The sequence below is a fragment of the Narcine bancroftii genome, chromosome 3 (assembly GCF_036971445.1).
Source record: "Narcine bancroftii isolate sNarBan1 chromosome 3, sNarBan1.hap1, whole genome shotgun sequence".
In the NCBI taxonomy this organism is placed as follows: domain Eukaryota; kingdom Metazoa; phylum Chordata; class Chondrichthyes; order Torpediniformes; family Narcinidae; genus Narcine; species Narcine bancroftii.
This window is the reverse complement of record NC_091471.1, coordinates 221,321,142-221,335,729: the sequence shown is the minus strand read 5'-3', so window position 1 is coordinate 221,335,729 and position 14,588 is coordinate 221,321,142. Positions and strand designations below refer to the sequence as shown.

Here is a 14,588-nt window from a genome sequence, read left to right as displayed (position 1 = left end):
GTCACTTTGGCCAACTGCTGCAGCCATTAATGACAGTTGGCTATGGCGTTTCCCTAAAACATCCAGGATGGGCAGCATCAATGGTAACAATACTGGAGGAGCCAACATGCCTCTCTGTTTGCTGTGGCCTTGTTGCCAGCCTAGAGATCTGCTCCACTGAGCTGCTGCTTTCCTTTTTCGCTCTCCAGAGCACATCTGCCTGGGCTGCATATTTCCTAGGATTGCTGAAGTCCTCATCAGCGAGCAAGAGTCAGATATCCTTAGAAAGAGGCAGCAGTGTCTGCTTCATGGTTGACTCTTTATAGTGCTCAAACATGGTGATTCTGTCCCATGGCTGCTCCCATCATCTGAAGTGCCAACTGTTCTACCTCCTGACAGAATTCTCCTTCGTTATCCTGACTGCAGTCTACATCCCATGAACAGGTATTAAGCTGGTACTGGAGGATCTACATACTGTGATCAACAAACATCATATGACAACTTCCAAAGCCTTCTCATTCAATTCTGGGGACTTCAAACAGGCTAGGTTAAAGAAGGGACTTTCAAACTACCACGAGCACATCTCCTGAAACACCAGGGGATAGAACATTCTTGATCATTGCCACAATACCATAAGAATGTTCAATGCTACATTCCATGCCTGCATTTTGGGAAGTTGGATCTAGTGGCTGTACTTCCCTTACTGCATAGAGGCAGAGAAGGCTATACAGAACTGGTCTCGTGAGGAAGAAAAGCAGCTTCATTACTCCCTGGAACCTGAATAAATATGCCACAGATGTTATGACGTTATCAGAAAATGTATGGATAATTGGTTCTTACTATCCAAATGTATCCTAACCGGAAGAACAGATCAGGTGATTCAGAGACTATTAATTTTTTTTAAAATTCACCGTGAGTTCATCAGACTCCACATGTTAAGCCTCTAATTGAAATTGAAGCAATTTAAACCACTGGTCTTTCCTCTCTCTTTGCTGTACTCCTGCCTGTCCTGTCTACTAAACTTGTCCTCTTAGACTACAGCATTTGTCCCCAACTTCTCATCTGCTTTATATCTGCTGTGGGCTCCACACTCCTACCAATCCAGATGAAACCCTTCTAAGTATCACCTGCCAAGATATTGGTCCCAGTCAAGTCCTGGCGCAACCCATTCTTCTTGTACAGGTCATCTCTACCTCAGAGAAGATCCTAATGATCCAAACATGATTCACTGTTCCATACACCAGTTCCTCAACCACACAGTCGTATTTTTATTCCTAACCTCACTAGCACATGAAGAAGTCCTTAAGGACTTACTTTTTAGTCATTTTTCTATCTGCCAATATTCATTCCTCAGGACCTCATCCCTTTCCCTCCATTTTTCATACAATAAACCTAGACAGACTCACAAATTCAATAAAGTAAATGTATGCTGATGAAGAGTCTTAGACCAGAAAATTTACTCTATTCTCTTTCAATGAGAGCTACCTGGCACTTCCAGCATTTACTGACTTTATGCACAACTAGATTGCTGCAGAAAGATGCTCCTTTCAAACTATCTAACAATTCTAATCAAAACTGAGAGCATTGGCTGGCTCAAATAACCTCGAACATCATATTCGATGTTCCTTCATCAGTATCCCAGCAGGTTAATTTACAGTATGGAAAAGTGAACTGAAGAGTTTTCAACAGTGACACAACTGGAAGTCTAAAGACATCAGGGTCATGGAGACTTTTCAATGATTACCAACTATCACCTGTTGAATTAGCACTCTTCTGTGTTGAACACAACTTGTAAGAACCATTGAAGGAAGTGTGTCTCAATCCTATTATTTCCACTGAGTTTTGAAGAGCTTTGCAAGTGGGGTCATTGTGTAAGAAAACCTGTATCTGGTCCTCACCCATCTACCCATTGTTGATACAGCCAGCCATGACATTATTGCTTGAAATGAATACCAAACAAACCTTTAGTGGAGGATCTAATTTGGTACAATATCTTATACTGTCTTCAATATTAGCAGGACCCAACCAATGAGTGAAAAGTAATGAAGTTTTCATACATATTTTTCAGTCATGAATATTGAGTCTTATCTTTAGATTTTCACCATCACAGAAGCTTGTCTTTCATCACTTCACAAAATAAAAAAAAAGCTGAACACAATACAAATAATAAAATCCGAGATGTTGGGGTGAGACTCTGTCTCTAACATACATTAATTCAAATTCAAGTTTACTGTTACATGCACTAAAATGCAATGAAAGAAGTTATTTTGCAAGCACAACAAACATCTCATGTATAGTATAACCATAAGAGACAATACAAAAGTACAGAGGTACAGAGAGATCATTTGATGCAGAATAAAGGCAATATAATTTTGCTATTTTGGGATTCATTCAAGAGTCTGATAATGACAAGAAAGAAACAGTCCTTGAATTGGGTAGTGCGAAATATAGTACTTGTGAATCTTTTTCCTGGCAGAGGTGGGGAATGTGTGAAGTGAGTGTAGCTGCAGTGGGATGAGTCTCTTAATATGCTGGCTGCTTCTCTAAGGCAGCAGAAGTTGTAGCTTCTTATAAACACCTGACAAATTCTGACCCAACTGAATTTTTTGCAATAAAAACAACTCAAGTTTGTCCAACATCTCTTCATAGTTCATTACCCTTGAATTCAGGCAATTTTTCTTGTAAATCTCTTCTGTACCCTTCCAACTCCCAGCTACAACATATTCTTTTGTATCCTTCAATAACCTACATTGTCTCGTGTTCCACCACTGGTGGTGTCATCCACAAACTTCCTAACCTATTCATCTCCTCTAGGTTATTTAGAGGTATTGTAAGCAACCTGTCACCCAACACCTATCCTTGCAAAACACCACAGGATAAAAGCCTCCAGCTGGTCTAAGACTCTTCGAGCACTACTCCATCTTCTGCTAATAACCATATCACCGTTTACAGCACGGAAACAGGCCATGTCGGCCCTTCAAGTCTGTACCGGTTCACTTGAACAACTCCACTAGCTCCTCCGCAAACTCCTGAGGAAGTAGAGGCTTTCTTCATGATGTGTTGGTTCCAGGAAAGATCTTCCGAGACAGTGACTCCCAAGAACCTACATTTGCTCATCCTCTATTGATGACAATAAAACAATCAAGTCATTAAGGAAAAGTTCTGATAGGTTCATAACCTTGAGGAAAATTTTATAGAATATGCTGGGTTTCTTGAAAAGCATGATACTGAACCTACAAGGAAACATGCCACCTTGGATTTGGACCAGATTCTGAAACCAAACCTTTAATTCACAATGGATCAGTGTACCATGAGTCCTTGTCAAATGCCTTACTAAAATCCACATATATAACATTCACCACCCTCCTCTTATCAACCACACTTGTCACCTTGTCTGAAAACACAACTTTGTATGACATCCTGGCCTGCACAAAGCCTGACTGACTGTCTCTTATCTGACCTCGCCTTTCGAAATGTGCATAAAGCCTGTCGTTAGGTAGGATCTCCAAATATTTTCCAGAGCACTCCATTGTCCATAATTTCCTGGATTATGCATATTTCCATCTTGCATCGTACACTGGCTACTCTCCAGTCCTCCAAGACATCACCTATTGATTGTGAGATCTGCATGAAGACTCCAACAATCTCACTTGCCCCCCTGGGCAATATCCCATTACGCTGTCAGTATTCATGCACCGAATGCTGTTTAAAATACACAGTACCATCTCTTTCTGGATATCAGAATGCCTCCACACATTTCCATGCTCCCTCTCGTTATCCTCTGTGTCCTCATTTACCACCTCGCCCACTCCAAGTCTTCCTTTCCTCCTTTCTCCCTGATCGTTGCCCGGTTACCCTCTTGTTATGAATGTGCATAAGGCCCTAATCCTGCTGGCCAGGGGACATTTCATGGCCACTTCTGCAAGATGTACTTCAGGCAGGAGAGTGGAATGCTTCATACTTTCTGTCCCGAGAGTAAAATCAGAAATTCCCGGGCAGTGAAGAGCAATAGGCCGAGGGTCCAGGGCCGGGGGTCTGAGGACTTCCTTCAAGTTCTCCTCTGATTCCAATCGATTGATCTCGATGTTCTTTTGCATTGCGCCTTGGGAGGGACTGGGGTGGGTGGACTCGATGAACACGCCCGCGCCTCAGGTCAACGTTTGAACCGCACCCCCCTCCCCCGCCAACGGCTACCTGACGTGGACGACCCTCGCCGACGCCCCAGCGCCCAAGGCGTGCTGCGCTCTCCTCGCCCGATGAGGATGAGGCTGACGCCCCGCGTGGCGGCGCGCGACTGCCCGGGCCGCGGAGCCTCGCGGCGCGCCCAACGGCCGCGCGTTCGCCCCGAGGAGCCGCGCGCGCGCCGCCGCCACTCCCGCGCCCAGTGGTCGAGCGAGAGCGCGACGCCCGGGGAAGGGCAGCCCGACCCACAGCGTCCCTCACCCTTCCTCCAATGGCCCTGCCGCGGTCGAGGCCTCGGCTTCGGGAGCTCAGCGAAGGCGGGAGGTTCCCGCCCCCGCCCGCTGCGACTCGAAAGGTGGGGTGGACTTGGGCATCGCGGGAAATCCGAAAACAAAGTCGACGCCGAAGCGGAACGTACACAAGGATGATCATTTTAATTGAATTCCAACAAACAGACGGTAACCTCCAACCCCGCTATGTTGTGCCGGGGGGTGGGGGGGGGAACCACATTAAACGGTCTCGGTACCGTCAGTTAATCGCGCCGGAACAAAATACAAGGCGAGGTGTGGGCCTCGCCGGTGGAGGGGCCGGCACCGCGACCACCCCTGCCCGCGAGCATGCGCTGTCGCCGGGGACTTCCCTCCAGGCCGAGTTCGCGAGGAGTTGGCGCTGACTCCCCGCCCGACGCGGCAGAGCGGTCAGGTGCGTGGGGTCACGTCACGTGGAGCTGGAGACGTGAGCGAGAGCAGGAAGGGAGGCGCTGCACCGCCAGGGCGCGAGTATTCGCATCGTGTCACCCAGTGGTCCTCAACCTGTTTCTTTCCACTCACAGACCACCTGAAGTAATCCCCACGCCATCGGTGCTCTGTGATTCGTGAAGGATTGCTTCAAATGGTCTGTGGGTGGGAAGGGAAGGTTGAGAATCACTGCTCTCGACCCAATGGTTACTGAAATATTTGGCTGGAGAAAAATTGTCATTGGGTCATTTCCTTTGGAGTTATGAAACTGTGCACATAACGAAGTCAATTAGACACGATTAAAACTTTTTCTTCTCACCCACCGACCCCCTGAAACAATCCCTTACTAATTACTGACCACCAATGGCATAGGGATTACTTAAAGTGGTCTGTGAGTGGAAAGAAAAAGGTTGAGAGCCACTAGTCTAATGTTTCTTTCTTTTTCATTATTTTTATATAGGATACATATCAAAAAAGAATGAGGCATAATAACAAAGTAAGCAAACTCACTATAACTGAAAATATATTTCATGATGCAATAAAATACTAAACATAATTTTATAATCCAAAACATTCCAAAGGTTCATGCCTAAAATAAAGTAAAAATAAAAAGAAATGCAAATCCACAGATGACTTAATATCATTACCATTAATGGTTATGAAAATAATTCAAACAGGAGCCCCAAAGATTTAATCATTTTAAATTTAAAACACTTGTTGAACACCTAGTTTTCTCCAAAGTTAGACATGACATCACGTAACCATTAAGCACTTTTCCACTGGCACCCTGTGCCAGGAATTAACTGGAAGAGGTCCAGTGGAAAAGGAACACTGAACTGATGCCGGTGTGCTGATAAAAGCAGTGGAAAAGGGACAGTAGAATGTCACCCATTCCCAGTTGAAGATGGAACACTCCAATCCCCAGGGTTGAGTGTGTTCAGTGGAAAAGCAATTAATGTCCCAGTTCAGGTGGCCCAGTGGAAACGGCACAGAGGGCTTCCTATCCTGGGATACTGCACAGCCAATTAACTGGGATGTCAGTGGAAAAGAGGCAAGTGATTATGTGTGACCAGGGCAGCATCTTTCCATCTGATCAAAATAAGACATTTTGCAATAAGAGAGGCAAAGACCATGCGATGCAGACCATTTCACTACCTTCTGATCAATCATCCCAAACAAGGCCATTGAAGGATCTGATGTTAGATTTACATTAATAATTATTGATAAAGTATGGAAGACTTCTTCCCAATATTTTTTAAGGGTCAAACAAGACCAGAACATGTGAATTGGTGAACCGTCCTCTTCTTAACATATAACATAACAATTACAGCACGGAAACAGGCCATTAGGCCCTTCTAGTCCGCACCGAACCAAACACCCCTTTCTAGTCCCACCTCCCTGCACAATGCCCATAACCCTCCATCTTCTTCTCATCCATATACCTGTCCAACCTTTTCTTAAATAATACAATTGACTCCGCCGCCACTATTTCTCCCGGAAGATCATTCCACACAGCTACCACTCTCTGAGTAAAGAAGTTCCCCCTCATGTTACCTCTAAACCTCTGCCCCTTAATTCTTAACTCATGTCCTCTTGTTTTAAACTTTCCTCCTCTTAACGGAAATAGTCTATCCACATCCATTCTGTCTATCCCTTTCATAATCTTAAATACTTCTATCAAATCCCCTCTCAACCTTCTACGCTCCAAAGAATAAAGACCCAATCTGTCCAATCTCTCCCCATACTCCAGATGCTTAAACCCAGGCAACATTCTCGTAAACCTTCTCTGCACTCTCTCCACTCTGTTTATATCCTTCCTATAATTAGGCGACCAGAACTGCACACAGAACTCCAAATTAGGCCGCACCAATGTCTTATACAATCTCAACATCACCTCCCAACTCCTATATTCCATGCAATGATTGATGAAGGCCAGCATACTAAAAGCCTTCTTCACCACCCTATTCACGTGAGTTTCTACCTTCAGGGAACGATGTACCGTTACTCCTAAATCTTTCTGCTCTTCTGTATTCCTCAATGCTCTCCCATTTACCACATATGTCCTATTCTGATTCTTCTTACCAAAATGAAGCACCTCACACTTATCAGCATTAAATTCCATCTGCCATTTTTCAGCCCACTTTTCTAAGCAGCCCAAATCCCTCTGCAATCCTTGAAAACCTTCTTCATTATCCACTATTCCACCTATCTTAGTATCGTCTGCATATTTACTAATCCAATTCACCACCCCATCATCTAGATCATTAATGTATATAACGAACAACAATGGGCCCAATACAGATCCTTGAGGCACACCACTGGTCACCGGCCTCCAACCTGACAGATAATTATCCACTACCACTCTCTGGCCTCTCCCTTTCAGCCAATGTTCAATCCATTTGACTATCTCAAAATTTATACCTAAAGACTGCACCTTCCTAACTAACCTTCCATGTGGTACCTTATCGAAGGCCTTACTGAAGTCCATATAGACAACATCCACTGCGCTACCCTCATCCACATTCCTAGTCACCTCTTCAAAAAATTCAATCAGATTGGTCAAACATGACCTTCCTCCCACAAATCCATGTTGAGTGCTCCTGATCAGACCCTGTCTATCCAGATGTTTATAAGTACTATCTCTAAGAATTTTCTCCATTAATTTACCTACCACAGACGTCAAACTTACAGGCCGATAGTTGCCAGGCTTCCTCCTTGAACCCTTTTTAAATAACGGAACCACATGCGCAATGCGCCAATCCTCCGGCACTATCCCCATATCTAATGACATTTGAAAAATTACCGCCAGAGCCTCTGCTATTTCCTCCTTCACTTCTCTCAATGTCCTGGGGAAGATCCCGTCTGGTCCCGGAGACTTATCTACCTTTATATTCTTCAAAAGCCTTAAAACTACACCTTTTGTAATCTCTATATTCCCCATATTTACCCAATTTGCTTTTTTTATCCCACATCTCCCAATATCCTTCTCCTTAGTGAATACCGAAGAAAAGAAACTGTTCAATATCTCCCCCATTTCATCTGTCACAATAAGAGCTAATATTAGGATAAGTATAAGCTCACTTTTGACATAATATCTGTGCATAACTTTAAATTGTAGTAATGAGTGAAGGGCTCATAGAGATGCTGTGTTAACCAATTTGAAAATACAGTTACAAGAATCTTCAGGAATTGAAATATAGAAATCCTGTTCCCATGTCTTTTTAATTTTATCCAATGAAGCTTGCCTTGATTTCAGCCAAGCATCATATACAAAAGATATTAATCCTTTCTCAGGTGGTTGGAGATTGTAAATTGTCTCCATTAAATTCAGAGTAGGAGCTTGAAAAAGGTTTGATAGTTGAGAATGGAGAAAGCCCCTAATCTATAAGTACCTAAAAAATGAATATTTGGTAATTTAAATTGGATTGAGAGTTGCTCAAATGTAGCAAGGTTATTATCAATAAATAAATCATAAAAACATTTAATACCTAATCTGAACCAATCCTGAAAGGCAGAGTCCATCAAAGAAGGTTGAAAAAAGTAATTTCATAGAATAGGACTAAAAAGAAGAAATCTTTGGAGTCCAAAATATTTTCTAAACTGGAACCAAATCCGAATCGTGTGTTTCGTCACTAGATTTGTGTTTCAATTGCAATTTGTTTTTCTCTCAATATTCGTTTCCAGTGGTTTGATTTAGTGAAGGTTGTAAATTAGGAGTGATTGAAATGGGAGTACATTTACCAACCCGTGTTGTGCTCCTTGAGTTAGTTTGCATTTGTTATCTGTTTACACTTCTTTATTTGCTTACATGTATATGCTGCATACAGTTTTTTTGTTGCACTACCAATAAGTGGTAATACTGCCGTGCCCATAGAAAAAGGAATCTTGGTTATATGTGATGTATGTACTCTGACAATTAATCTGAATCTGAGTCAGGAAGCTTTCTGAAATACAATTTTCTGGAGTAAAAGTCTGCAGACACTGTGGTTGGAGTAAAAACACAATGCTGAAATGACTCAGCAGGTCAAACAGTGTACTTTATATAACAAAGAGAAAGATATATAACCAATGTTTTAGGCTTGAGACCTTCATCAAGGCATGAGCAAAATATAGACAGGCACCCAAATAAAACATTTTGCACATGTCCATGATGTTCTTGCATTGTATATCAGTTTCTAGTTCCTGTGGGTTTGCTTTGGTTTAATTCACAGATATTTTGGTGCAACCGTTATTTTCACTGCTTCATGTCTAGATTTTTAACATGCATATTCAGTATTTGCAGGTGGAATTTTCATTGGGTTCTACTGCTCCCCTGTTCTTCCAATGGCAAATCATAACTACAGATTTTGGGTCTGCTTTGCCATTAATTGTATAATCTGTTTGGGAATAAAGAGTGCCAATTTTTTTTATGAATGTTTGTGCAAAACCACACTTCCAATTTAACTCCAAACAATGTTGCACCTGTTTTAAGAGTAGGACCACGTGATCTTAATTTCCTGTCAGAGAAAATAATACATGACTATCAAATCAAATTCACAGCCCTAATTCTTTAGGTCATGATAATAGTCCATAAATGAGGCCCATGTCTTTTGGAAGTTAATATTTGACTCTTTAATGGCAAATCTAATTTTTTCTAAACTTAAACATGACATAATATAACTTAACCATTGTGTATGTGTAGGTGAGTATTGCAATCAATGAAGTAAAGGATAAAATTTGGTAAAACATCATCTTCTTGACATGATCTGAATACAACAATTAAAGGATGAGATTCTAATTTGAACTTAATCACTGGCAAAGTTTGAAAGATATCTTTCCAAAATTTTTCTAAACTTGGGGAAGTCCAGGATATGTGAACCAAAGCAGCATCACCAATTTTAAATTTATCACATAGAGGATTTATGTCTAAATAAAAACAATACAATTTAACTTTAGACCTATGTACTCCATGGACCACTTTAAATTGCAATAGTGTCGTGCACAAAAAGAGGTTGTATTATTTAGATTATAATTAGAGCTCCAAACCTCATCTGAGAATGAAAAATTCAAATCCTGTTCCCAATTGTTCTTGATTTTAACTAACGAGGCTATTCTTTAATCAAGTAAATCATTATAAATAAGAGATACAGTGCCTAAGCATTTATCCGGAATTTCAAAATCCAGCAACCTCCAAAAACCAGCACTTTTTTTTGATAGAAGACATCTGCTCATCAAAGATGGGGTTTGGAGCCAAACATGCCCCCACATGACCCTCGCTCAACTCTTGTGTATCCCGGTGCATTCCACATCGCTAATTAGTGGTATTATTACTTTATAAGTACCCTACCCATCGAGCATGACCCTCGTTCAACTCACTTTGGAATATCCCATGTTGTTCTGCTACTTTATAAGCGCCTCCAAATCACCGTATACTGACACCCATCCAGCATCACAGCGCTTTCAGTCAACCTGGCGGCAGCTCCATGGCTCCTTAATTCCCCATGCTGCTGAAACTGTTGTACCAGCACAAACATGGGAATTGAGAAGGGGTACAGCAGTGGGGGGTGTGCGGAAGAGAGAGACAGCAGCGTGACTTGGGCAGGAGAGATGGCAGCGCGACTCAGGCGGGCAAGCCAAGGAGTGGGGGGGGGAGAGAGATGGCAGCACAACTCGGGCGGGCAGGCGATGGTGTGGGGGTGGAGAGATGGCAGCGCGACTCCGGCCAGCGGGCTTAAAGGGACTGAAATCAAAATGATTTCAAATTCCAGAAGATTCCAAACAATGGCAGGTATCCGGTTCTGACGATTCCAGATTAAAAGTTAGGCACCTGTATTAAACTTTTATGGAAAAGTATTAAATCAAAAAATGCATCAAGGATGTTTACCTCGGGGATTCATGGAAAGTCAAGGATTTGAGATTGAACAAAATGTCTAACTTGATATTTAAAAAAGTGATTGTTTGTAAGTTAAATTTTACTACCAATTGTTCAAAAGAAATGACATTTTTTTGAATTAAAAGGTCTTTAAAGCACTTAATATCTAATCTGTGCCAGCATTAAAGACAGTATTGTAGTTGCACTAGGCACGCAGTGACCGAAATAATCACACAGGTGAGTTGAACCAACTGACTTTAATAGAACTCTTGTGTGTGCTTAAATCCCTCAGAACCCAATAATGATTGTGACTCCTGGGACCTTTATAATTTCAGCCACCAGGCTGTGGACTTGCCCCACACCCGGAGCTCTCACAGTCAGATATGCCGCAGACTTGACTGCGATTCCATGAGCTGGTTCGCCTATTGCATGGGTGAGCTGCCACATGACCAACCAACCCTCACCCGCCCCCCTGCACACCCCCGAACCAGCATAAAGAGGTGTCGAGTCCACGGCCAACAATTCTTCAGTCTGTTTGGGTGGCTGACCTTGTTGGTGTGGGGGTGTTGCGGAGAAAGAATCAACTACCGACATAAGGGTAACGCTTCGGAAGAGTTTTATTAGCAAGATATCTTGGAGAGCATGCCCAGCACCCAGCCTGAGCTTCCTCTGCTCACAGCCAGTTTTAACAGAGTTTATATACAATAAATGGCAGTGCATTCCTACATGTGGCTTCCTGTTGCAGTCAACCTGACAATAGTTTATCATTGTCAACATTTGGCAATAATTTAATCATTGTTTCACAGAATTCCAAAGCTTATCATGTCTGCAGATAAGCGAGTCTGCAGATAAATCTGAACCTTGAGGTTCCCTGCCTCCACTTAAGCAATATGCAACTGACTCTTGTATGTTCTTGTAAGCAACTTATGGGTGAATCCTTAACCCTATGTGTTCAAATTTTTCTCCACAGGGGGTGACACAATCACAGGGTGTTCCAGATTTTGGTGTACTGGCTTGAGGTGGTCAATGGTGAAGGTCTCCTCATGGCTGTTCACGTCGAGAATGCACATAGTTAATTTCTGACACACCACCTTGTACAGGCCCTTGTGTGGATGCTGGAGTGGAGTCCGGTACATGCCCCTGTAGACGAAGACATCGTTGCAGAGTTCAGGTGTGGGGCAAGTAACTTGGCTTCGCCAATCAAGAAAGTCTGGAAGGTCTTGGCATTGACTAGGCGCTGTCCCTTGAGGTTGACTAGGAGGCAGTGTGTCCGGAGGATATCTGCACCTAATAAAGACTGCGACACTGCTGCCAGGTGAAACAGCTGGAACTGAACTGTAATGGGATGGTTCGCTGCTGTACATGCGAATACTGCTGCTGTTGGTAGTGGTGAGCACCAGTCCTGACTTCCCAGTGTAGGTGTAATGGCTCGAGGTGGGCAAAACGCTAACCTCCGCCTCCTTGTCCACAAGGAACTTTTGCCCGGGGTGTCAGTCCCATTAGTAAAGAAGGTTATCGTGGTGGCCATTGGTGACTGCCGGCCCCGGCATTTCCTGGAAAAGAACAGGGTGGGCTCCTGAACCTCTCTTTTGTGCAAACTGGGGTTGTTCCTTTTTGCGGGGGTCACTGGCTTCGTCGATGGCATGAGGAAGACCCGGGCCTTAGGGTGAGATGCAGCAACTTGGTCAGTGGAGGTCCTGCCATGCTGCTTGGTGTGCCACAGGAGATCTGCACATACTTTGTATGGGTCACTGAAATCATCGTCAGCTGCTCAGGAAAGACTTGTTCGAACAGTAAACATGGCTTATGGCAGTCTTCTAGTGCCAGTTCATTCAAGTCGATGGTGCATAGTTACCTAGGCGGTTCATGTGGAACAATCGTGCTGCACTCTCAGAAAGGGAGAGGTCAGGAGTGACTTGATTGTTTCATACCTGTTCACAACCAATGGCTGGTGTAGGAAGTCGATGATTTGGCCTGCTGTTTTCTGGATGAGTGAACCGACCGCATAGTAGTACTTTGTTGCATCCAAGATAATCTGCCTGACCTGGAATTGGGCTTCAGCCTGTTGAAACCAGACCTGTGGGTGTGAGGTCTAGAAAGTCAGCAGTTTCAATGAAACTGCCTTCTTCGTGCTTGGGTAGGTTATCGTTGGGTCCAAATGCCATTTGGACCATCGGGGTCACTAATGCAGTCGGACTAGACGTGCAGCAAACAAAAGAACCATGCAGGGTCCAAAGTGAGTTGAACCAACTTGACTTTAATAGAAGTCTTGCTTGTGCTTAAATCCCTTGGAACCCGATGACGCTTGCAACTCCTGGGACCTTTATGATGTTAGCTGCCAGGCTATGGGCTTGCACCGCATCCGGAGCTCTCACAGTCAGGTCTGCCATGGACTTGCCCGTGACTCCGTAATCTGGTTTGCCTGTTACATGGGTGAACCGCCACCGTATCTTGCAAAGAAGTTTGAAAAACATGATTAGATATAATAGGGGTGGCAAGAGAAAAGTTCTTAAATCCAAAAAACCTTCTAAATTGTGCCCATTTTATCAAACCATGTCTAAATTATCAGACTATCAGTTAGTTTATATAAAGAAGAGGATAAAAAAGACCCTAAAATTGCCAACATAGAAGTACTTTTAGTGACATTCAGTTCCATTTCTACCCATGAAGGGTGGTGAAATAGATCATAAGAGTGTAACAAAAGAATCAAGTTACATACATTGACTCCCCGGTAATAACATTTAAAATTAGGAAATGCCTTTTAGCTTTTAGCTTTTTGAAGATGAGTTTTCTTTTAGCAGGGGCATTTTCCTTGCCATAGTTTGGAAGATATAAGGGAATCAAGTGAGTCAAACAAGGATTTGGAAATGAAAATTAGTATAGATTGGAAAAGATATAAAAATTTAAGTAAAATGTTCATTTTAATAGAATTGATGCGACCAATCATGGAAATAGATAAAGGTGACCATCTCAACATCAGTAATTTGACCTGATTAAATAAAGACAAATATTTTTCCTTAAAAATGTTTTTAACTCCTAGTAATTGTAATTCTGTGATAGATAAATTGATCCTTCACAATCTTAAAAGAAAAATTAGAATATCATTTAAAGGTGAAAGTTCACTATTATGCAGATTAAACTTGTATACAGAAAACTGACTAATATGAGAAGGCAAAGATAATATGCTTGGTAAAGAAACTTCTGGATTAGATACAGAAAGCGAAAGATCATCTGCAAATAAGGAAACCGTGTGTTCAATGGCATTCCTCTGGATCCTTATAAAATCTCTACTTTCATGAAGAGCACTTGCTAGAGGTTCTAATATCAAGTCAAAAAGTAATGGACTTAAAGGACAACCTTGAAGAATACCCCTTTGAAGATTTTGATTGCTGTAAATTAGTAAGAATTGAGGCAGTAGGACATAAATAAAATAATTGACTCCATTTAACATAACATAGTCCAAAATTAAATTTTTCCAAAGTAGCAAATAGATAACCCCGTTCCACCCAATCAAAAGCCTTCTTTGCATGTAGAGAGAACACATTCAGGGACAGGAGTGGGAGATAAATATAAAATATTCAATGAACGGTGTATATTAAAATAAGAATTAAATTAAAATAAGATGGGAAAATCCAGAACCCAGGGCCATGGTTTGAGGATAATAGGCAAACCATTTAGGACCGAGATGAGGAGGAATTTCTTTACCCAGAGGGTGGTGAATCTGTGGAATTCATTGCCACAGAGGGCAGTAGAGGCAGGTTCATTAAATATATTTAAGAGGGAATTAGATATATTTCTTCAGTATAAGGGTATTAAACGTTACGGAGAGAAGGCGGGGA

The 14,588-nt window shown here is 42.4% G+C and overlaps 2 protein-coding genes across 10 annotated transcripts in view; one reads left to right on the top strand and one right to left on the bottom strand.

Annotated features, from left to right (window-relative positions):
- The window catches only part of rbm46 (RNA binding motif protein 46), a 62,148-nt gene extending 57,281 nt beyond the window's left edge, over positions 1-4,867 (bottom strand). For 2 of the 4 annotated variants that reach the window (XM_069926691.1, XM_069926694.1), the window contains exon 1: positions 4,174-4,279. The gene's annotated coding sequence lies outside the window, so the exon portion shown is untranslated. The other 2 variants (XM_069926693.1, XM_069926692.1) reach the window with 2 other exon arrangements.
- trim2a (tripartite motif containing 2a) overlaps positions 4,335-14,588 on the top strand; it is a 239,418-nt gene continuing 229,164 nt past the window's right edge. For 3 of the 6 annotated variants that reach the window (XM_069926689.1, XM_069926688.1, XM_069926687.1), the window contains exons 1-2: positions 4,336-4,619; positions 5,359-5,394. In XM_069926689.1, coding sequence (XP_069782790.1) covers positions 5,377-5,394 — 18 coding nt within the window. In that variant the 5' untranslated portion in view covers positions 4,336-4,619; positions 5,359-5,376. Of the gene's footprint in view, positions 4,620-5,358; positions 5,395-14,588 lie in introns of all 6 variants that reach the window. The other 3 variants (XM_069926683.1, XM_069926684.1, XM_069926685.1) reach the window with 2 other exon arrangements.